Source organism: Coenobita brevimanus, unplaced genomic scaffold, assembly GCF_032717465.1.
Source record: "Coenobita brevimanus isolate Jiangsu-jjx unplaced genomic scaffold, ASM3271746v2 jjx.HiC_scaffold_2583, whole genome shotgun sequence".
Taxonomy (NCBI): Eukaryota; Metazoa; Arthropoda; class Malacostraca; order Decapoda; family Coenobitidae; genus Coenobita; species Coenobita brevimanus.
The window spans coordinates 19,862-44,860 of NW_027643526.1; the positions used below are offsets into that span (position 1 = coordinate 19,862).

The 24,999-nt window shown below is 40.3% G+C and overlaps 1 protein-coding gene across 1 annotated transcript in view; it reads right to left on the reverse strand.

Moving 5' to 3' along the window:
* Nucleotides 1-24,152, reverse strand: part of LOC145389881 (mediator of RNA polymerase II transcription subunit 24-like) — a 42,493-nt gene extending 18,341 nt beyond the window's left edge. Inside the window, exons 1-10 of the mRNA XM_080265007.1 lie at nt 24,042-24,152; nt 23,673-23,798; nt 23,032-23,133; nt 20,845-20,928; nt 19,115-19,265; nt 16,558-16,660; nt 16,172-16,346; nt 10,022-10,184; nt 5,371-5,402; nt 946-1,050 (exon numbers count right to left, since the gene is read on the reverse strand). Coding sequence (XP_080121133.1) covers nt 946-1,050; nt 5,371-5,402; nt 10,022-10,184; nt 16,172-16,346; nt 16,558-16,660; nt 19,115-19,265; nt 20,845-20,928; nt 23,032-23,133; nt 23,673-23,798; nt 24,042-24,152 — 1,152 coding nt within the window. The remainder of the gene's footprint in view (nt 1-945; nt 1,051-5,370; nt 5,403-10,021; nt 10,185-16,171; nt 16,347-16,557; nt 16,661-19,114; nt 19,266-20,844; nt 20,929-23,031; nt 23,134-23,672; nt 23,799-24,041) is intronic.
* Nucleotides 24,153-24,999: the final 847 nt, after the last annotated feature.

Consider the following 24,999-nt stretch of genomic DNA (forward strand, 5'->3'; position numbering starts at 1 on the left):
GAAGGAAGAGAGGAAAGGGTAGCCACCCAAGAGCAGCACTACATCGAGTGAGTGGATGTTGAGTGCCCCCACCTACCACCCCAATGCTCCTATTCCTGACTGTTAGTTCTTATGCCGCTAACACATTTTAATGTACTAATAATCCTATTGCAGCCTCCAAATGCAGAATTTTCTTTCAAGTATAACAAATTACAGAACTGTATTGTTATAAAAGATGCTTTTTATGCCAAAAAGGACAAATGAGACCTGGGACATTTAATAATTTTATGCTAGTTGTTACCAATTTCACTCTGCTGATGGAAACATCCCATCTCCAAAGGGTTAAAGCTTATGAACAGATACTACTTTACTACATTATCTCAACCCATTCATCACAATGGGTTTTCCTTAGCAAACTATTATAGTCTAACAGTAACATGAATTAAGTACAAATTGTGTTATTGCATGGAGAAGGTTAATTGGGATTTTTTTTACTCCTTCATGGTAAGGAATCTTTCTTAAGCTATATAACAATGACTGGTAGTAGCAAAAAATAAAAAATAAATATCACTCATTCATTCATCATCCAATCCTACATTGCCCCATGAGAAGCATATGAACCCGGGGCTAGGCAAATTGGTCCTGACATTTAAGATGGGAGTGACCGGCCTCACTCATCACTAAGTGGCATTACATGAGTAATAAACCCCAACCATTCCTTGGATATAAACCTTCGCCAGCTCAATCCGATTGGAGCACCGTAATTTCCCACTAAATCACCAGGTGCCAAAAGAAAAAATCTATCTATCTATCTATATACCTAATAATAATAATAATAATAAAAATAATAAAAATAAAGTGTTCTTAGTTAATCATCAGACTGCTGTACAAGTTATGCTTTTGTATTATCCAGCAACAAAGATATATAAGACGACCTCTACAGAATAGAGAAGAGAGCTTACTTACATCAATTCCATACAGCTGGACAATGTGACACAACAGCAGGAAGGAGATGTCAAACATAAGAGCACGGTTTGCTGCCATCTTTGAAGTTTCACCAGGTTGTGGATCCTGTGCAGAAGACAGTATTCAATCCTCTATATTTCTACCCAGCTTACAGATACATACAGCAAGAAAAGCTGAGAGGCAGCATCATGATTAAAGGGACTAATAAATGAAAATTACTGATACAAATGTATGTCTGTTACGACATTACAGAACTCCAGTAAAGTAAAACCTCGATACGTTGACCCTGCAGAAGGCAGAGTTTCCAGTTAGTCGAACTCTGGTTGAGGCATGACTTAGTGTTTATTCAAAAGGTTACATTTTACTTTCTTATATTCCAAGTGCTACATTTTAGTTTATTATATCCCAAGTGTTACATTTTAGTTCAACTGATTGTAAAGTGAAGTATATAAGTGCAGAACTTTACATAATTAAGTGACTACTGCATCCCTCCACCTATGGAACCTCCTATCCTGGCCTAGCCTATAACATGTGCCGAAATGTTTATTTCTATTGCTTTAGAATGCTTCCTTAGTTTAGCGTTAATAAACAAGTAATTGTACATAACTGGTGATTACTGAGGGGGAGGGGGCTAATATAGTTTTTTACAATTATTTCCAGTTAGTCAAAAAATTTGTAAGTTGAACTACCCTAGATCCACATATAGTTCAATTTATGAAGGGTTTACTGTATTGTGAATATGTAGTACTGCCTACTTCTTCCTTAACCTTTATCATTCTTTTTCTGTGCCTGCCCTCCTCTCTTCCTATTTCTCCCATCTTTCCTGTCACTTCTTATTGTTTTTCTTCCCTTTACAGGTGGCTTTACATTGAGTGACAAGCCTAATGGTTTCCTGTAAGCCAAGAAACCATTTACAATGCTGGGTGGTAACCATATAACCAAACAATTACGTGCTCCCTACGTGTCATCAAGTGGGTTGGTGGAGGGTTAGTGCCCCTTCCTGTAAAACAAATAACTCAGAGTCAAATGGCCACCCCTAACGGGATTATGGCATCAGGCAATAGATAGATAGATAGACAGATAGAATTTTAGCATTCTGTGTAACACAGCATGAAGTAACATAAAACTTATCATTATCATTTAGAATCATTTTCCCACTTAAAGATGGGGTCAGATAGGAACCTGAAATGGTGAAAGAAAGTATAGTGAGTCCTTGATATACGAAAGGGATAGGGACCAAAAAAAACCTTCGTAATTCGAAATTTCATATATCGGAACGATTTTCCCCACTGAAATATACATATAAATGAGGGGATGTGTTCCAGGACCCCCTCGGGCCCCCACCTAACTTCACTCCCCTCTGTTAAGAAGTAAGCAATACCTGTATACAACTGTAGAAAAAGAGGTGGCCATATTCTTGTACATCTCCTTTTTCTTCGTCACAGTCCCAATGGTGAAAACAGCAACGCCTAAAGCACGCCCAATCTCCGAGACTTCCTGCCCCTCCTTATGGGGTCTTGTAATTTCCAATTTCCTTTCCAGAATTAGAGTACGGTGCTGCTCCCCCAATGCTGGAGATGATGCAGGGCGCTTGGGAGGCATGGCGAAACAATACGAAAAGGTGAAGGGCAGCGAAAATATCCTCTCGTACAGTAAGGCTGTGAAGAGATGAGGGACGTGGACTCAACTGAGAAGCGCGTGAAAATTTGTTTACCAGAGAGGAGTTAGTTCGTTTTCTCTCGGCAAGCGAGTGCGGCGCTATGCACTGCACCCATTTTGAATTTTCATACAGTATTCCATTAACCCCTTCATAGCTGCCAGCCCTGAACAACACTTCACTGTTTCGGTGTCAATGACGTTGAGTTAGGGCATTATAAAAAACTGTGAACAATTACGGGAAGGGAACGAAGGTCACTGGTGTGTGTACATGACCCTACTCTACCATACCATCAGTCAGGCGTTCTCTTCACTCCAGAAGTATTCGCCAATGTTTAACATGCTTATGCTACATGTGTCCTAATTTTGAGTAAGTTTCTTTCTGCAAGGGAACATAATTTACCACCCTCAAAATAGAAAAGTATAGAAGACAAACTAGAGGAATATGAACTGAATTGGTAAGGTCTTTAGGCTGTATGCTTACACGAAAGATTATGGGTTTTACAATTTTAAGAGACGATATGGAACAAAAGTATTTGCTAATCAGAAAAAAATTACTTTTTCATCCCACATGTTCTCGTAGGTTAGCATTCAGTTCCACATTCTTCGTTCGGTATCACTCTTCCCAATATATTTCGGACCGACTGAGCAGTTATTTCTGCTCCTTTGAGTTAGTGTAGATTTACTGCTCATTCTATTGTTTGTTCTTAAGTGTATGTGTGAAAGAGAGAGGACTGATATAAACAATAATGTATTCCATCATCGCTTTCATAGCTGCTGGCCCTGAACAACGCCTTACTGTACTGGTGTCAGTGATGTTGAGTTAGGGTGATCTAAAAAAAAAAAAAATGCGAGCAATTATGGGAGGGGAATGAGGGTCACTGGTGTGTTTACACGACCCCACTCTACCAGCTCAAGCAGTCTGGCGTTCACAGTTCACTTCGTCCCAGATGTTTTCGGTCGATGTATACATGCTGATGTAACACGCATCCTAATTTTATTAATTCTTACACGAATCATAGCAAATCACAGGATGGGTTTAGGGGAAATTAAAAAAAAAAAAAAGAAAAAGAAAAAAAAAGCCAGGTGTGCCAGAGGTGTCTTTTCACATATGTAAGAAAAATAAATTGATTTTAGAACTTTGAAAAAATGGTCCCAAGGCTGACCATGGGAGCACGCAAATATCTGAACCCACAGCCATTGAGGGGGCTAAACATATGTGTTACTTTAAGCAGTAAAAGCACCTTACCAAATCAGTTCTTCCTGATAGTCGGTTGTATTTTTCATATTATTTCTGGGTTGGTAAATACAGTAAACGTTTCTTATTAAATCTGTTTCCCCGTCATTTTTAGCTGTTCTGGTGTGACAACTCGTTTATTTCGTTAACATAATGGCAGAAAGGACTGTTCTTCCCTAAGTGTTTAACTAAACCCGGCCTAACCGAGCTTATCTGTACCTAATAATTTTAACCTAACCTAACCTCCAGTTGGGAAATTGGGAAACGATATCCACCTTTGAGCACGCTGAGTTTCTTCCACTGCGCTGGAAACAATTGTAGGGGAAAGTGACGATAATAACGGGGAGGAAATTTTTCAGCAAGAAAAAGTAATTTGCCAAACTGAAAGTTGTCAGAAAATTACAGAAACAAGCTGGAGGTTTATGAATTGAATGGTAAGGTCTTTCTGCTGCTTCAAGTGTACAATGAAAGACACAAGTATCTTCCCAAAGTCTGATGAATACAGCGTGGAAAAATTGAACCATTTGAAACACGCACTAGTAGAAACAGGGTTTTCACTGTATTTCACCTGGTGTAAATTTTCTTCAGACTGAACTGGGAAGATAGTTGTGTCTATCATTGTACATTTACCGGTAAATCAATCAATCTAACAGTAGTTGTGTTTTGTTTTCGCCAGATTAATCGTTATTTCAGACTATTCAGGCACTTCTTCACATCATATAGTCTGGATAATCAGGCTATCTCTGCATTTCCTTTCATATCGAGTATCGATTTTCGTATCATCGAGACAGATATTTTTGTACTGTGGAATTTGTCCTATATTAATCGATTTTGTACCATCGAAAATTCGTACTTTGGGTTTTTGTATTTCAAGGGCTTACTGTACAGGACTCTTCACATCCAAGGGGAGACCCCAAATTTCCTGGAATTGTAAACATAAACCTTCATTACAAAACTTACAGCAAATCCATTTTAGTTCCATTCATAGTAGTCCCCATGGGACTCTGTACACTTGTCCTGGCACTTTTCCCATTCCTGGAAACACTTCCTGTAGTTTTCTTTTGTCACCTTGTCCAGAGACTCCTGGATTTTTTTCCTGGATGTCTTGTAAGTTGTAAAATCTTCCACCTTTTCTTTATAACTTAATTTCAGGGAACAAGAAAGAATCACAGGGAAAGAGATCCGGTGAGCATGACGGGAGGCGCAGAGCAACAATGACTGTTTGTGGCCAAAAACTGCAGAATTGACATTGCAGTGTGTGTGATGGAGTTTTGTTGTGATGCAATGCAAGAACCATTTCTGGGTGCATCACTCTCTCGATGTTTGTGCCTGATGCTCTCCCACAGATGCTTCAGCACTGTAATGTAAAAATTATGGTTCTGAGTCTGTCCACAGGGAACAAATTCTTTGTAATAACTACCTCAATGTCAAAAAACAAGACTAACAGTCTTGATGTTGGACTTGACCTGACATGCTTATTTTGGCCTTGGAGAAGTTAGCGTCTTCCACCGACTGGACTGTTGCTTTGTTACAGGGTCACACCCATAAACCCAGGTCTCATCACCTGTGATAACACTTGAAAGAAATTATGGGTCATTACTCAACTGTTCTTTCAAGATCAGACACACATTCACACGATTTGTTTTTTGATCTTCCATTAGATGACAGGAGATGAATTCTGCCAAGACTTGGTGCATGCAAGGATATTGTGTCAAAATCCGTTGAAATGAACTCCAAGAAATGCCTGTGGCCTCCAGTAGTTCATCAATAGTGATCTTCCAGGCTTGCCTGTCAAATTTTCTCAATGCTTTCATCTGTCTGAGAGGTCAAAAGGTGGCCAGGACAAGGAGAGTCTTGGACTGACATGTTGCCTTTCTTAAAACATGCCTACCATTCATAAACTTGTGTTTTTTTATAGCCTACTCCTGGAAAGCTTGTTCAAGTTTGCAGATGCTACAAAGATCACAAGGAGAGTAGAAGTTGAAGAGGAATGTAAAATGCTACAGGAAGATCAGGACAGGATTTACAATTAGAGCCAGGTATGGGAAATGAAACTCAATGCAAAAAAGTGCAAAATATTGGAAATGGGTAAAAGTACTAGGATGCCATCACTAAATTACTCGAAGAGAAAGGACCCAATCACAAAAGCAAGAGAAGAGAAGACCTGGGAGTGTTGGTCCAGGATAATTTGTCTCCCAAAAAACACATTAATAAGACTGTCAGACGGACATATGAGCTCCTAACAAACAAGAGTGGCATTTCAATACATAGATGAGGAGATTATGAAAAAACTGGTAGTGGCTATGATCTACCCAAGGCTGGAATATGAGGAAGTGTTGTGGTCCCCACATATAAAGAAAGATATAAACAATATCAAGAGAATACAAAGAGCAACAAAGGTGGTCCCCAGTCTGGCAGATCTATCATACCAGGAAAGACTAGAAAAGCTGGGTCTGCCTTACTTAGAAGGAAGAAGAGAGAGGGGTGACAAGACTGCAGTGTTCAGGGCCATAATGGGAGTAGACACAAATGACAGGGATGATCTGTTTGTATGGGATGGGGGAGGAACACAAAGACATGGAAAGAAATTGAAAAAAGCAAGTTGCTTGAAGGATATCAAAACATACAGTTTTACATACAGATGCACTGACCTGTGGAATAGCTAGGACAAAGAGATCATCCACTCCAAAAACTTAAATGAGGTTAAAGCAAAGATTAACTGGTTAAGAAATGGAGATGTGACCATACGAGCATAGCTCATTTCCTGTATATCACAACTAGATAAATCTATCTATCTATCCATTGCCAGATGCTATAATCCTATAAGGGGTGGCTATTTGACTTTGAGTTTTTTGTATTATAGGAAGAGGCACTAACCCTCCACCAACCCACTTGTTGACATGTAGGGGGCATGTATGGTTTGGTTATATGGCTACCACCCAGCGCTGCTAATGGTTTCTTGACTTACAGGAAACCATTTGGCTTGTCACTCAATGTAAAGCCACCTGTAAAGGAAAAAAAGTAATAAGAAGTGACAGGAAAGATGCGAGAAATAGGAAAAGAGGAGAGCAGGCACAGAAAAAGAATGACAAAGGCTAAGGAAGAAGTAGGTAGTACTATATCAAGTGAGTGGATGATGGTCACCACCATCTACCACTAACTACAACTAGATAAATATATACACACACACACACACACACACACACACACACACACACACACACACACACACACACACACACACACACACACACACACACACACACATACATGTTCCCCCAATATCTCTGTCCTTTGGGAAAAAGTGATCACGTGGTCATTGAGTTCTACATGTTAATAGGAAACGTCGAGCCAAGAGACGAGCTTCATAGACAGGGAAGATACAACTTTGGCAAAGCAAATTTTACAGGATTGAGAAACTTTTTTGAAAATGCGGATTGGAGAAAATTCAGAGAAACAAGAGAGATACAGAGGAAGTGGGATATCTTTCTAGACCTCTATAATCTGGGAGTGGAAAAATTTGTACCAAGAGTAAGAGGGAAAGAAAACAGGAAAAAGGAGTGGTTTAATAGAAGGTGTATGACAGCAAAAAAAGAGAGAGATAAGGCGTGGAACAACTGGAGAAAGAGAGGTAACGACAGAACAAAGGAAGAATATAAAAGAACAAGAAATGAATACACAAGAATACGTAGAGAAGAAGAAAGGAATTTTGAAAAAGGTATAATAGACAAATGCAAGGATGAACCCAAACTGTTTTATAGATTTGTTAATGGCAAACTGAAACAAAAGGAAGGAATCACCAAACTGAAAGTAGAAGGAGAGGTCTATAAAGATGCAGCAGTGCAAGCCGAAATAATGAACAAATGTTTCCAATCGGTTTTCACTAATGGGACGAGGTCATTAAGTGTGACCTCAGGGTTAAGGGACTGAACAGGGAGGCTGCAATGGATCATGCAGCGTGGAAAGCCGCCATTAGGTGACCAAGGCCGACACATGCAAGCATGGTGGAGCCTTTAAAAATGAAACGAAAATGAAACGAAAAGGAGTTTGTGGAAGAAGAGAGAGTGATTAGAAGTGTACCGGTGATAAAAGAAATATAAGTGGAGGTACAGGAAGTGTATAAATTACTGGAAATTCAAGATGTAACGAAAGCCCCAGGACCTGATGGAATTTCTAATTGGGTACTGAAGGAATGCAGAAAACAACTGACAGATAAAATTCACAGTTTAGTTGTGTGTTCTCTGGAAGAGGGGAAAGTGCCACAAGAATGGAAGAAGGCAAATGTGGTACCAACTTATAAGGGAGGAAACAGGGAAGAACCCCTGAATTATAGACTAGTGTCCCTAACCAGCATGGTCGCAGAATTGTGTGAGAGAATCCTGAAAGACAGATGGATAAAATATCTAGAAGAGACTAATATTTTGACTGAATGTCAGTTTGGATTTAGAAGTGGAAGGTTATGAGTTTCCAACTTGTTGAGCTTTTACTCAAGAGCAATTGACGTGGTACAGGAGAAAGACATACCACTTCTACATGAATGTGCAAAGGAGTTAAGTAAACCATTATCTTTAATTTTCAAGGATACCATGGGACAAGGTAAACTACCTGATATTTGGAAGAAAGCAAATATTGTCCCCTTATTCAAGAAAGGGAACAGACAAAATCCACTCAACTACCGACCAGTATCACTAACCAGTGTTGTAAGCAAGGTATTAGAAAAGCTGATAAGAAAAGTTTGGGTAAATCATCTAGTCACTTTCATCTTAAATGTCGGGACCAACTGCCTAGCCCCGGGCTCTTACGCTCCTCATGGGGCAATGTAGGATTGGATGATGGATGGATGGATGAAATCATCTAGAACAACACAGTATTATAACAGAAAGACAGTTTGGTTTCAGAAAGGGAAAATCATGTGTTACTAATCTGTTGAGCTACTATGACAGAGTAACAGAAACATTACAGAAAAGAGAAGGATGTGTGGACAGTATCTATTTACATTTCAAGAAAGAATTTGACAGTACCACATCAAAGGCTTTTATAGAAACTGTACCATCAAGGAGGAATCCAAGGCAAACAGTATTGTTGGATAAAGGATTTTCTCAAAAAAAGAGAAATGAGAACAGTACTAAGGGGAAATTACTCATCATGGTGGGAAGTGACTGGTGGAGTTCCACAGGGCTCAGTGCTGGCACCAATTATGTTTTTAGTGTATATAAATGATACAGATAGCAACACTGGAAATGAAAGCTATCTAAATATGTTTGATGATGATGCAAAAATACAAAGGAGATTTACTAATGCAGACTCCTGTAAAGAGCTACAAGAAGAATTATATAAACTTCATGAATGGAGCAATACATGGCAAATGAAATTCAATGTGGACAAGTGTCATATAATCAAGTTTGGTAAAAGTGGAAAAAGACCAGATTGGGACTATACGGTAGGAAGTAAAACCCTACACACACCAGAAAGAGAGAAGGACCTAGGTGTGATTATCAATAACAGACTATCTCGGCTGACCACATCAGTGAGACGGTACGGAACGTGTATACACTGCTTGCAAATATGAGAATAGCATTCACATACATAAATGAAGACATGCTAAGTTGGATAATAACATCATTCATGAGACCAACCCTGGAGTATGCATCAGTAGTCTGGAATTCTCATCTCAAAAAACACAGAGATAAGATTGAAAAAGTTCAAAGGGCCGCTACAAGATGGATACCAAGCTTAAGGGATCTAAGTTATGAAGAAAGACTAAATAAACTGAATCTACCAACACTACATGAGAGAAGGAAAAGAGGAGACATGATTATGCAATAAAAATGCATATTAGGGAAGGAGAAAATAGACATAAATTATTACATAACCTATAGGGATGTATCAGCAAGAGGACACTGCAAAAAACTGCATAAAAAGAGAGGTGATAAAGACGTAAGAAAATTTAGTTTCCTAAATAAGGCAATTGATCAGTGGAATGCACTACCAAATGAAATAGTGTGTGCCAAGACAATTCATAAATTTAAGGATATGTACAATAAAAATGGCTTAAGACACGGGACAGTATGAGCTTGACTCATTACTGTAAAGATACAATTAGGTAAGAACAATTAGGTAAGAACACAAACACACACACACACACACGAACCAAAGCAGAGCTGATGGTAAGAGAGGGCTAACCTGGTCCGTTTAACGTAAGGTGGATAGTATTGAGGATGGAGGGGACCTTGATGAAGGTGAAGCCCACCCTCTTCAGCTCCTGGTAGGGCTGATACTCTGGGCAACTCAGACCCAGAAAACTACTCTGCAATAATTCCAGGAACAATTCTTCAGTGCTCAGACCCTGAAAGTGACAAAAAAGGTATTATTACAATACTATCAGACTGGTGCTTGCAGAATACTGTCAGGTTTAGCACAATAACAAATAATCAAGATCATCATCAGTGAAATTCAATTTTTCCTCCACTTACTATGAAGTGGGAAAGATTCTGAAACAGGAGAGAAAAGTACAAAACCTGGAAAATCTATCAACATAGTCTATCAGTTTATCTATCCATATATCTATTGCCAGACACCTTAATCCCATAAAAGGTGGACACAGATTAATCACATCCATGTCACTGTTCTCTGCCATCATGCTGCCTTTACTCCAACTTACACCCCCTCTCATATAGGCCTACAGTACCTCTCCACTCCATCTCTCCATCTCATCCTCAGTCTCCCCCTCCTTCCCCCCCTCCACCTCACTCACACTCTCAGAGTTAATCTCTCATTCTTCAACCTCTCCATGTGACCATCCTCTCAACGGTGCTCAGTGAAACTGGACACACATCAATGTGCTTCACACTGAAGTCAACTACCTTAAAATGGTGATGGGGCTCGAAGCATGGTCATCGACAACCTTTCTTTTGGTGGCCTAGTTGTGGCAACTGGATTAATTTCATCAATCTTGTGAACCAAGTGCTCCCCCTTCATCACCAGGTAAGGGAGCCAGCTAATGTTGATGATATTCCCTGCCCTAGTTGTCTTAGGACACGGATGTAGCCCCCCCTCCCCCCACATGTCTGCTGTAAGTGGCCTCCTATACGGGGCAGCTAAAGAGACAAGTTGCCTAGTGTTTTAGCAATGCTTCACACTGCACCCTGTGGCAAGCAACATACTGTACATCTTTGGTTGCCTGGCCCAGCAATACAGGTGGCCTGGTGAAACCCAACCAAGTCAACCAGCTAGTCATTTTTTACTACAGTGCTCGTCAGAAGTATCGAGCGCCCTGCGTCCCTCCTACGAAACAAACCTTTCAACAATCAAAAAACATATAAATAATGCATTTTATTTACCTTTAGTGCTTCATAGGGTATCCTTTACTCCAGGTAAACATCTTGATTCACTCTTATGTTCTTCGGAAGCACAACAAGCTTCCCCAAACCTTGACCAGAAAAACAAGCCCATACCATGAGTGAATCAGGATGTTTAACTGTGCTCTCTACATACCGTGGGTCAAGTGGGTCACTACCTTTGCGTCGGTACACACGTGCTCCTCTGTTACAGGTGACACTAAACGTTGCCTCATCAGACCACAACACTGACAACCATTGCTCCTCATCCCAGTTAAGATATTTATTAGCAAAGGCAAGCCTACGAAGTCACTGGTTTTTTGTGAGAAGAGGCTTCTTCACAGGCCTGTGACTTGTGTAACCAAGTTCACGGACCCTACGAGACACTGTTCTCACATACACCTCACCAAACACTTCCGGGTTGCTCTCCTTTATTTTCCTTGCACTCACACGAGGATTAAACTCCACTGCATGTTTTAAAACATTAACAGACCTTGGGGAAGTTTTCCTAGGCCTACCAGACCGCGGTTTCTTTGTGGGAACTTCACCGCTGTTTTCCACTCGAATCCACGTGCACCACTGACGCAGTGTCGATCGAGCCACACCAACCAATTCACTAATTTCCTTTGTCTGGTGGCCTGCCTCCTTTAGAGCAATGATCTGGGATATGATTTCACTCGATAGTTCACAGGTAGGTGCCATAACAAAGTGGTGAAAGCCAAACACTGCGGGACACTCGGTAAAAAATGGCGCCAAAAGAGAGGGAGACGCAGCAGAGTTCCTCTCTCTCAGGCAGCCCGTGGGCAACTGAGGCGGGAACCAACCAGCGCGTCGGAAGGCCTCAGGGTACCGTGATGTCATGCTAGCGCCGCAAACTTGTGGCTCAATTTTTACCCCCAGAAATGGGTGATTTTTTTTTGGCCATAAGTATTGTGCACCCGGTGGTAGGCACTCGATAATTTTGACGAGCACTGTAAATGTTTATATATATATATATATATATATATATATATTTATATATATGTGTGTATATACAGCATGTGTGTATGTATATATATATATATATATATACAGTATTTGTAGAGAGTGAGAGCAGTGCGAGTATAAGTGGTTGGGGAATGGCTGGGAGAAGAAGAGATGAGAGGAGGGAGGAAGAGATCAGTAGGGCTGAAGTAGTGGAAGCGATGAAGATTAAGTTGGGAAAGGCCCCAGGAATTGATGGAGTGTTTGGTGAAATGCTGCAGTATGGGGGTGAGATTGTTGTGGAGTGGATATGGAAGTTGTGTAGATTGGCTTGGGAAGAGGGAAGGGTTCCAGAGGACTGGAAATCAGGTATAATTGTTCCTTTAGTGTATACAATGGAAAAGGGGAGAGAGAAGTATGTGGTAACCACAGGGGTATTTGCCTTCTTAGTGTGACTGATAATATATATGGTAGAATACTCATTGATAGGGTTAGGCATATGACAGAGGAGCTAGTTGGAGAAGAACAAGGGAGATTTACGAAGGGAAAAGGGTGTGTAGATCAGATAATTGTTCTAAGATGTTTAGTGAAGAAGTATCTAGAGAACGGAAGGAAAGTGTATGCTGCCTTCATGGACTTGGAGAAAGCTTATGACAGAATAGATAGGCAAGGTATGTGGAAGGTATTAAGAATATATGGAGTGGAGGGGAAATTGCTGAGTGCCGTGAAGAGTATGTACGAGGGAGCTAGGGCTACGGTGTGAGTGGATGGTGAGCTGAGTGAGTTCTTTGATCTCAATGTGGGACTGAAACAGGGTTGTGTGATGTCTCCATGGCTGTTTAATATATACATGGATGGGGTTGTAAAGGAGGTACAAGGTAGGGCAGTGGATGTGGGGGTGGCTCTAATGAATGAGGGTGAGATTTGGAAGATTCCGGTGTTGCTGTTTGCTGATGATACAGTATTGTTGAGTGAAGATGAATGGGAGTTGCAAGGTTTGGTGAATGAATTTGGGACAGTGTGTAGGAGGAGGAAGCTGAAAGTTAATGTAAACAAAAGTAAAGTTATGGTGTTTGAGAGGAATGAAGTCACAGAGTGTGCAGTGAGGTTGGATGGTGAGGATATGGAGAATGTGAGTGCATTCAAGTACTTGGGTAGCGTGATGAGTAAGGATGGAACTTTGGGGGATGAAGTACGTGAAAGGGTACAGCAGGGAAGAAAGGTTGTTGGTACACTGAAAGCAGTGATGAGAAATAGGGAGGTGAGTATGGAAGTTAAGAAGTCACTGCATGATGGTATTGTGATCCCTACCCTGACGTATAGAAGTGAGGCGTGGACCTTGCAAGAAGGGAACAAGTCAACAGTGAGAGCAGTGGAAATGAGTTACTTGAGAGGAGCATGTGGAGTGACGTGGAGGGACAGGTTGACGAATGAAGAAGTGAAGGAACGTTGTGGGGTGGATGTGGTTGAGAAGATTAGGAGAAATACACTGAGGTGGTTTGGACATGTGAAGAGAATGGAGAATGAAATACTGACTAAGAGGGTGTATGTAGGTGAGGTGGAGGGAGGGAGAGGGAGGGGTAGACTGAGGATGAGGTGGAGGGATGGAGTTGAGAGGTATATGAGGGAGGGGGGGGTGAGTTGAGGGGAGGGTAGTCAAATGGTGGGTGACAGAGTGACTTGGAGGCATTTTGTCTGTGGCTACCCTTTGCGGGATTAGGGCGTCGGGCTATAGACAGATAGATATATATATATATATATATATATATATATATATATATATATATACAGTAAAAGTCCATTAATCCAAACACAGATAATCCAAAACTCCCAATACAGTATTCTGAATTTCTGAAGAAGGCTGACAAAAACTCCCAAAAGTAAAAAAAATCAAACTTAAAACATTCAACTGGGTGCCAAATGTGCCAAAGTGCCAAGCAGTGTTGTCATGGAGGATTCATGGAAGGAAGCTTCTGTATACAGTACTTTGATAAACTGGTGCATTTCGTTGAACAAAATAATCATTACAATGGGGATGAGGTGACCAAATTCCATATCTTGTGAAATGAGTTCTACAAGAAACGTGCACAGACTGTCAGGCAGGCTAATAGCTGTGAGTAGCTGAAGTGCATGAGCAACCATTCAGGTACATCCACTGATGACTACCCAAGACCACCTACCCACACTCCAAAGAAGGCACCTCAAGGATCTCTAGAAGAAACAGGTAGTCCTAAGCTGATGCTTGAGGACGATGAGTGAAAGTGACAAACAAAGTGAAATACAGTATACTGTACCGTATGTTTAAGGAATTTTCCACAGTAATACATATTAAGTTTTTGTGCTTTTACAATACGTGCATATTATTAATAATCCTGGACTTACTCTCTCTACTTGGATTTACCTGCCTGCAACTGCTGTTTTCAACACTATACATTACAGGTGCGTTAACAAACCCATAACATCTCTTAATTTACCAATTACAGTTCGTGTCTTCAGTAAACATTATTAAGTACAAAATTTGTGTATTACATAAAGTAATGTTAATATGTGTCATATTGTATTATGAGTGAATGAAAAGTGATCCATTAGGTAAAATTTCAGTTTAAACATGAAATTGTCTCTGGGGTCCCACCTCAAAATTAGAAAAATCTGATAATCCAAATGATTCTTGGTCCACTGCCATTCGGATTAATGGACTTTTACTGTGTATGTATACATAGAGATAGATAGATAGATAGACATATGTTTGGGTGGCAAAAATAAGGCCAGAATACATGTTTTCATAGCTGAGCAGGGGAGCTGGCGTAGAGGGGGGTGGAATAAAATCGTGAGCCAGAAAACTCACCGAAACTTACCATGCGCAAAAGGGTTCATTTGAATTAGGAATAGGGTTGAAGCCAAAATTTATCCTTGTGGCACAGCAGCATTAATCAAGTGGAAATGGGAATATACATCAACTACTTAAACTGTTATCTTTCTGTTACTCAGATATGTGGAAATCAAAGGAACAAAAGATGTTAGGCCATAGCAAGGGAGTCTCGATAGCAAGGAACGGTGACACACTCTGTCAAAAGCTTTAGAAATATCAAGGGCTACTGCAAAAGTTTCTTCAAGTTGGTCAACTGACTGATGGATCACATGAGTCAGGAAATTATGTATATCAATAGCGGATCTTTTGTGGTGAAAACCATACTGTCTATCAATAATCAAGCTGCTGGATTCAAGATGTTTACCTATGTGCTTATCAATTACAATTTCAAACACTTTACCAAGAGAAGACATGATAGCTCTTGGTCTGTAATCAGGGGGGTTAGAGGAATTTCCTTTCTTCGTAATTGGGTGGATATTGGCTTCTTTCCAAGAATCAGGGAATGAAGAGGTACGTATGCATAGTCTGAATAATTTAGCTACAGCAGGAGCAAGTTCAGGGAACAATTTTTCAAAACAATTGGAGGAATTCCATCTGAACTTAGAGCTTTGTTAGCTGGTAAGTTGTCTAGGATGGATTTTACATATCCAAATAACATCATCCAATCAGATGTGAGAGGTGTAAGGCTGAGAGGAAAACCATGAATAGTGTGAAGAGAGTGTTGGATGCGAGAGGGATGTCTGTTGAGCATGGAAGAGTGGCTGCACGTGATAGAAATGATTGGAGAGAAATTGTGGAAGAACAAATGACGACGCACCTGAGGGGATATTCTCCCACATTTGGTCTGATCAGCTGATCAGGTCAGGTGCGGGTACGGGGATGGACACTGATTGAACTGCGCAGTTGACCCTCGTGTGGTGTGGTACGGTGAGAATCTGTCCCTCCTCCCCTCTGGGCTAAGATGCAAATGAGTGTGTTTGTGTGGATGAGTAAATTGGGAGTGTGTTGTCCTGTCTCAGCTACCTCCCTTTCTTTGGGGGAAGCAACCTGGGTATATAGAGATATAAAGAAATAACATCATCTGCAAGTAGCAAGATGATCAATAAAACAAATCAACAGACTGAAAGGGTTAATGAACAGTAATAAAAGAAACAGTGAGCATACCTGGAGCTGCTGAAGAAGAAGTAGTTGTTGTGCAAAAGTTGAGGCATGGCGGGTGGTGTGAGAGAGGACCTCCAACATGACCAGGCTATGCATGGCGTGGCAAAGAACCACCTTCATGCTATCAAATTTGTGCTTTTTCCCCACACTGTCTAAAGGTTGGTGATCACGTAGCTGGCTGTACACAACACCATTCATATTAATGAAAATGAGTGTAATCATTAAAGCTCAGTTACAGCAGAATACATGTGTTGCATACATTACAAGACCAGTATTTCATACATGTTTCCTTATGCAAATGATGTAATCTTGACATATTCTTTACAACTATATATCCATGCATTAATTCAGCAGATACTTCTGTCATAAAGTAAGCAACTGCAACTTACCAGACAGTCTTAATAAGATTATCTTTGTTCTCAACAATACCACCAGCACCTGCTAGCAATGTCTCAACTTCTACCATTTTCTTAACACAGCTGCCCCAGGTACCTGAACAAAAGTATTGCATATTTTAGTTTTACTTCTGAATCATCATCATCATCATCATCATCATCATCACATCCTAATTTTCTGAATGATATATGGGTTGGTACGATCAAAAAAAAAAAAAAAGAATGCAGAGGAATATGCTAACAATGTCCAGTTTAATGGAACATATATCTGTTTGCTTGTCATTTACGTCTTCAAAACTCTCAGCTGTCTGACATCTGTTTGCTTGTCATTTATGTCTTCAAAACTCTCAGCTGTCTGACATCTGTTTACTTGTCATTTACGTCTTCAAAACTCTCAGCTGTCTGACATCTGTTTACTTGTCATTTATGTCTTCAAAACTCTCAGCTGTCTGACATCTGTTTACTTGTCATTTATGTCTTCAAAACTCTCAGCTGTCTGACATCTGTTTGCTTGTCATTTATGTCTTCAAAACTCTCAGCTGTCTGACATCTGTTTACTTGTCATTTATGTCTTCAAAACTCTCAGCTGTCTGACATCTGTTTACTTGTCATTTATGTCTTCAAAACTCTCAGCTGTCTGACATCTGTTTACTTGTCATTATGTCTTCAAAACTCTCAGCTGTCTGACATCTGTTTACTTGTCATTTATGTCTTCAAAACTCTCAGCTGTCTGACATCTGTTTACTTGTCATTTATGTCTTCAAAACTCTCAGCTGTCTGACAAAATACAGTATATCAATCACAAACAGCTTCAGTCTCTCTTTGTCATAACAAGCAAACATCCAACTGGCTATCACACTACAGAGTAACATGGCTGGAACAGTTCAGCATACAACAGTTACCTTCACCAGAGATATTCATCAATGATATATCTTTTTCAAGGCTGTAAGAAAGGAATAAAAACTTTAAAATGTATCAACCTGAATTGCATTTATGTCAAATTTGCACTCAAGAAGCAGTGATCATTGCATATGCACTTTGTAATGATACAGGTTAGGAAGAGAAAGCAAGGTTTTGGGACCAACTGCTGCATATAAGGTGACAGGACAGATGCCTAAGAGTTGTTGCATGTTTGTAATGAGAGACCTGAATAGGAGAGCTGAAAGTATTACCATGAAGTGAAATCCAGTTACCAGCCTGGTAACCAGAGTCACCATTCATATGCAGGAAAAACACCCACAAACAGAGACAAAATCCATGCTGGGATTTTCATAATCTTGTAAATGTTATTACATATGACCAAATAATGGGGTGATGTGAAGCCTACTATGGTGCCCATAAACTGTGTGGAGATGTAAATGAGGCATCCATCCAGGAACCAAATTTCCATCCCCTTTCCTGCACCTTGCTGTGATGAGGCACTGTCCAGTGTCCACTGCAAGAGAATATTAGTTCAATGAATGGGGCAACCCTGCAGAAGCAGTTTTGCTTGTGGCTGGTGGGTCTGCTCAGCCAGACAGATCAAGGTTACTCAATAACCACCACCACCACACCATTGCTTTGTTTTTCAAATTCTCCACCTGCAGCAAAAAAAAAAATTACTCAATTTACTACTACAATAATTGAGGCACTTGGAGGGAAAACCAGGTAAGCACCACCCCGGCCAGAAACGGAGTTACATATACAGTAGGCTCGCACAGTGCGCGTCATTGCAGTGCGCGATTTGCCTTGTGCACGAGTGACCAAAAATCATAACCAAAAACCCTTCAATGCGCGAGTTTACCGCATAGAACGCGAGGCAGAGGCAAGGAGTGGCTCAAAAATGCCATTTTCTGCTCAACCATACTGCATGAAACAGCCAGAGCATTTACTTCTCAAAGTGCAATTACCCATAACTGTGATATCAAGTGCAAATATAAATGCCTTAGTAGAGGGAAATGATTATATTTGACGCAAGAACTAAGTACAGAAAATCAAAGAGCTGTTCTTTTCCCACACACCTACAGGGCACAGTGACACTATGAAATGGGCAGAAAACTCTATGGGGAGCCACATGAACAGAGTGATGACTCATCCTTACGATGGTGAGCAATGAAAAGTCAAAGACTGAGTGGAAAATTCCAGTTTTCCTCAAAGGAAGTCTGGACAGTGTTACAATCACCACACCAGTCAGTGCTGCCAAAGCTGGCCAGCGAGTCCAAGGTCACTGCTGGTGGCACGCGCTCGGAAACAGCCAGCCAAAACACAGAAAACCAGTCATCTTTAACTTATCCTCACTCATCGATGGGACCACCTGGAGACCTGAAGTTACTTTCATTTGAAAGGGTTGGTGAGTCTTATGTATCTTTAATTTTTTCTCTAACTAATATAGTTTGGCAGATAACAGGGTTTGATGTAAGGGTATTTTTCCCAAAATCATGGAAATCCCCTGTTGGGAGGAGTGGGTAATGCAGGAAAACCCCTGGCGTGTAGGGGTTAAGGAAAGTTTTGACATACATAAAACAATCTTTACAGTCATGTAATATCTCCATTAGTAAACTTCCATTCTTACTTGGTTCTTCTCGGCGTCCAATTTCAAGCATACAGGTGAGGAAAGGTGAGCTGAGAATGTGGACAAGAATAGAAGCAGCCAAGCTGAGATTTGTTGAATGTTCAGGGGCTGTGCGCAGGTCCACCAGCTGTTGTATAGTCCATGCCATCACCTGTACAAAGTACAAAGCTCTCTTATATACACGCTACCATTTCCTTTCCTGAGCACACTACAGGTGTTCATATGTGATTATACAAAAGAAATTTCTGCTACATTTAGAATTTTTCACGTGAATGGCTTTAGCTACTGTTCATATGCAGTACTTAGCAATGATCCTTCCCTGCACACATACTCTTGAGATAGGTGTATGTACGTGCTGTTGCCTAATAATATCCAGTGATATAAACAAGACGAGCTGCCATTCGCACCTTGCACAAGCTGATTACCAAGAAGGGAAGGAAATTCTTTTCACCCACAAAAGCATCACGTGAACACAAAAAACTATCCTGTTAAGCTTGTGAAAGGCAAAGAATGTGTAAAATGATTCAAAACAGTGCAACAAACCTGACCAAATCGGTAAAGATACCACACAAAAATGAATTTTTTTTTTTATTTTCATGTCTTTTTTGTTTATGCCTGTGTTTATTTATAACCGTAAACAGGGAGGTTGTGTGTTTTGCAAGGGAGGAAAAAGATGATATTTTCTGTCTGTGTAGAGATAATGGGTGTAACTATGTGTGTTTAGGCACGGCCACGAGCGAAAAAATCGCACATCCACTCGTCACAGCAGCAGGTGGCGAACTGGCAGCAACAGATGAGGTGTGAGAGTGTGAAGGTCAGTCTCATGTCCCAGATGTTCGTTCACTTCCCAAAAGTTTTTACAGTTTTCTACAAGTCGTGCTGCATTGAATGATCCAAACCAGTACAACAAACCTAAGCAAATAGGTAAAGATATCAAGACAAAATTGTATTTTTTGCATATTATCTAAAGATACCAAGACAAAATTGTATTTTTCGCATATTATCAAGTAATGTTTGTTTGTGCCTGTATTAATTCATAATCGTAAACAGGTGGTTGTGTGTGATTTGCAAGAGAGGACAAAGATGATATTTTTTGCCTGGGTCGAGATAATGGGTGCAGTTCTGCTTGTTTAAGAATGGCCAGGAGCAGAAAAATTGAAAATCCACTCATTACAGCACCAGGCTCTGAACTGGTCGATGAGGTATATGGGAGTGTATTGTAGGTCAGTCCGAAGACGTTCAGAATGTTCGTTCACTTCCCAAAAATGTTTGCAGTTTTTTATAGGCCGCGCTCAAACGACGCCTGCGGCCATTTATCGGCTAAACATCATTTGATGCCGGCAGCCATGAAGGAGTTAAGTTTACTGTGTGGTGGGTGGAGGAAGGTATAAAATGGGTGGGATGGGTGGTGAGGAAAAGGTAGGTTAAGGTGAGACGGTAATGGGCAGTGGGATAGGCCTAGCATGGAGAAAAGTTTTGTAGGTCTGTTGGTATGGATGTGGCAAAAATTGAATGCAAAGTTTTCTCCACGTAACACTAAATATAAGCATATGCTACTCTCCCATACTGAACCTGATGGTTCACACATGCATAAGTAAAATACAAGAAGAACTAAAAGCATAACAAGGAAGTAACTCAGAAAACTAAATTTGCTACATTATAACTAAAGGAGACAGTTAAAAGTACAGGTACCAGTACTGGATATGACACTTTACTGTACTTCCACTCACCTGAGCCAACCATTTTACACCACCAATAATGGAAGTAGCTAGCATCAGACAATCCTCAGGTTTTCCTCTGCATGACACGCTTTTCTGAAACCATTACATTACTTTACTAATTTTTTGTAAGTACTGTAACAATAATGACTAAAAATCATCACTATCATCAACGAATCTAATAATAATAATAAGTGGTAGGTGGGGGCCCTCACCATCCACTCACTCAATGTAGTGCTGCTCTCAGGTGACTGCCCTTTCCTCTCTTCCCTCCTTTTTTTCCTTCCTTCCTCTTCTGTCTTTCTTTCCTTCATTCTATCTTCTTCCTTCCTTCTACAGGTGACTCTGCACTGAGTGACAATTCCAACGAGTTCCTGTACACCAAGAAACCATTTACTATGCTGGGTGATAACCATACAACCCAATTACAGCACCTGGTGGTTTAGTGGGTAATTAAGGTGCTCCAATCGGATTGAGCCTGTGCAGGTTTATATCCAAGAGGTAACTGGGGTTTACTGCTCACGTAATGCCACTTAGGGATGAGTGAGGCTGGCCACTCTCATTTTAAATGTCAAGACCAACTTGCCTAGCCCTGGGCTCCTACACTCCTCATGGGGCAGCATAGGACTGGATGATGGATGGATGGATAAGAATAATGACTAATAATAATCGTGTGACATGATCAGATAAAATGCCGCAAGGGCAGCCTGGACTTACGCACAAAAAAAACATTCCCAAGGATTTTATTTGCCCCCCAAATTGGTTATATTGGTATAAACTGTATACTATCATTTTCAATGATGTTTATATTATACCATACACTACTAAAAACAGACAAAGTTGATGAGTAAAAAACCACCAGGCACCATAGTCTGATTATATGGTTACCACCCAGCATAATAAATGGTTTCCTGGTGTTCAGGAAACCATTTGCCTTGTCACTCAGTGTAAAGTCACCCACAGACAGAAGGAAGAGGAAAGAATGGACAAAAGTGGGACAGAACAGGAAATGTAAAGTCACCAGCAGGCAGGAGGAGGAGGAAAGAATGAAGGAAAGAAAGACAGAAGATGAAGGAGGGAAGAGAGGAAAAGGCAGACACCCAAAGCAGCACTACACTGAGTGAATGGATGGTAAGCACCCCTACCTTCCACAATAATAATAATAATAATAATAATCTATCTATCTATCTATTGCCAGATGCCTCAATCCTGTTCAGGGTGGCCACAAACAAACTGCCTCCACGTCGCCCTGTCCCACGCCATTTCACTGCCGTGCTCCCAACTCACACCCCCCTCTCTCATATACCTCTCCACCCCATCCTTCCATCTCATTCTCAGCCTCCCTCTCCCCCCTCCCCCCCTCCACCTCACTCACATACACTCTCTTCGTCAGGACCAACTTGCCTAGCCCTGGGCTCCTATGCTTCCAATGGGGCAACAAAAGATCGATGATGAAGATAATAATAATAACAGCAAACAACAACAATAATAATAAAAATAATAATAATTCAAACTGTATTAACAAATACAAATTTCAAATGAAATGAATGTCTGAAAGCTACATATTCCATTATGGTTATACACAATGGCTTACAGTACTGTATCCATCCATCCATCATTAAATCCTACAATGCCCCATGAGGAGCGTAGGAGCTCGGGGCTAGGCAGTTGGTCCCGACATTTAAGATGAGAGTGACCAGCCTCACTCATCCCTGAGTGGCATTACATGAGCAATCAACCCCAACCCTTGGATATAAACCTTCACCGCCTCAATCCGATTGGAGTGCAATAATTACCCACTAAACCACCAGGCGCCAAAATTTGGTTATATGGTTACCACCCAGCGTAGAAAATGGTTTCCTGGTGTACAGGAAACCATTTGGTTTGTCACTCAGTGTAGAGTCACCCACAGGCTGATGGAAGTGGAAAGAATGAAGGAAAGACAGATGAGGGAGTGTAAAGTCACCCGTAGGCAGAAGGATAATGAAAGAATGAAGGAAAGAAAGACAGAAGAGAATGGAAGGAAAGAAGGATGGAGAGGAAAGGGCAGACACCTGAGAGCAGCACTACATCGAGTGAGTACTGTATATCATTAAAATTCATCATTCTTCTATCAAAACATTTAGCAATAACTCAAGTACTGAGTAATTGTACAGTTCTATGCAAAACACATGAGATACACAAACACTAATGGAGTACCATCATTGACTGCAGAAGGGTGAGTAAAGCATGAATACAGTGTGGTTTCTGTAGTCCATCATACTTGCTGATGCTCTCAATCACACCACCATACGAAACAATCTGAGAAAAAAAATATAAACTACAGTATAATATTGCAATAACAGCAATTCATTACTTTGCTAATGTGTGAATTAGATAAGAAATAATTTCACATAACCAGTAAGAAATTCAAAAGAATAATATCCAGCATTTCAGAAAGAGCTTCCCATGAAATCCATAAACACTCAGTCTTGCCATTATTTTCCCACAGAGTTAGTTAAACCCAAAAACCAAAAGAAAAATACAGTATTGCAAGTTAAAAACTTACCATACTGGTGAAATTTCATACACATGAACAAACATAAACATGACCATAAGCAATAATCATAGCATATTTCATTCAATTATAAACTGTGATATCCCAAAACTTTTTAGGTTCAAAATTCAATCATATTACTGTACAATGAAATCTAACATAATATAGTACTGGATGGAAATGTTCATACTTTCATACAAACCATAACTGTACAAAAACCTCTCAGTTTTATGACAGCATCATAAAATTTTAATTATGACACACCACATCACTCAACCTACCGGAGGAACGTCACTCAACCTACCTGAGAACTAAGAGAGTGTCTGAGGTAGGACAGGATAAGGGTATTTGGCAGAGGTCCCATTAGAGCCTGCTGCAGAATGTAATCAGCTAAGTGGTAGATGTCTCCACTCACACCCCAAGGCAACACCTGAAAAAACAAAACTTCTTGGAAACTATCATAAGTGTCCTCTAGTTGTATTATTCATACAAGAATGATGTTTGGCAGCATTTCTAAAGTTCTCACAGCGCTGACACATAAGCCACACTTTTCTTCTCAATCAGTAACATTTTTCATCCTGAATTACTATAATCATGGTACCGTACTCACAGCAAGGTTTTAGTTTGCTATATAAAACTCCTAAACATAAAATAGTGACTGTTTTCTTCTCACCATCTTTATATGTATTCCCCACTGCAGGTCTGACCATCGTTCCCGCCAAGCTCTGATAAGCAGGGAGTGAATAGTGACCGCCTTACTGCTGGTGACTGGTTCTAGGACCATGGTGATCAATGTTCACCTCAACCCTCTACACAGCCAACAGGCTATGCACTCAGGATTAAAATCAGGCCTTCATCTCCTCTTCTGGAAAAAAAAAATATATATATATGTATATATACAGTAATCCCTCCACTATCCGATGTACCGTAAACTGGGGTGCTTTCGGACGATTTTTTCATTTTTTTGTACCATGTAATCTAGTTTTTAATTCAGTCCAAGATCTTAAGTACTGTATGTTGAGCTGGTCCACTAGGGTATCGAATCATAGCAGTACAAAATTTAAAATGTTTCATATATAATTATAGCAAATATAGTAATGGGTGTCCGAATTTGTACTCAAACTTTGGTGAATTCGGACACACTGTATAAATTCGTACATAAATAGAAAATGAATGCATAAGACTACCCTGGGTTCCCAGTTTAGTCTCGGACCTATGTGGGGCCATTTCGGACGCTCTGGGGCTTTTAAAAAAATGTTCTTCCAGTACAAAAATAATGCCACTCCTTGACAAAATAAGCTAATGACTATAATGAGATATGAACACAAGAGCAGTTTTATTTTTTTCCTTGGTTTAAATAAAACATATTAGAACACATGTAGATAAGACAAATCTAGCTACAAACCTTAGTACTGTATATGGAACAATCATTTCTTGACTAATAATTTTGTTTTTGGAAGACTGATGGATTATAAGGTACAGGTGATATTTAACATGATTATTTGGCTTTACCAGTTTTTTGCTTGCCTTTTTCACTACGATAAGGACCTTGATCTCCACCAGTTCTTTTCTTAAATGTTCGAGTCATTGGGTGACCTTGTTTAAACAGGTAGTACCATAAAAGCTCAAGA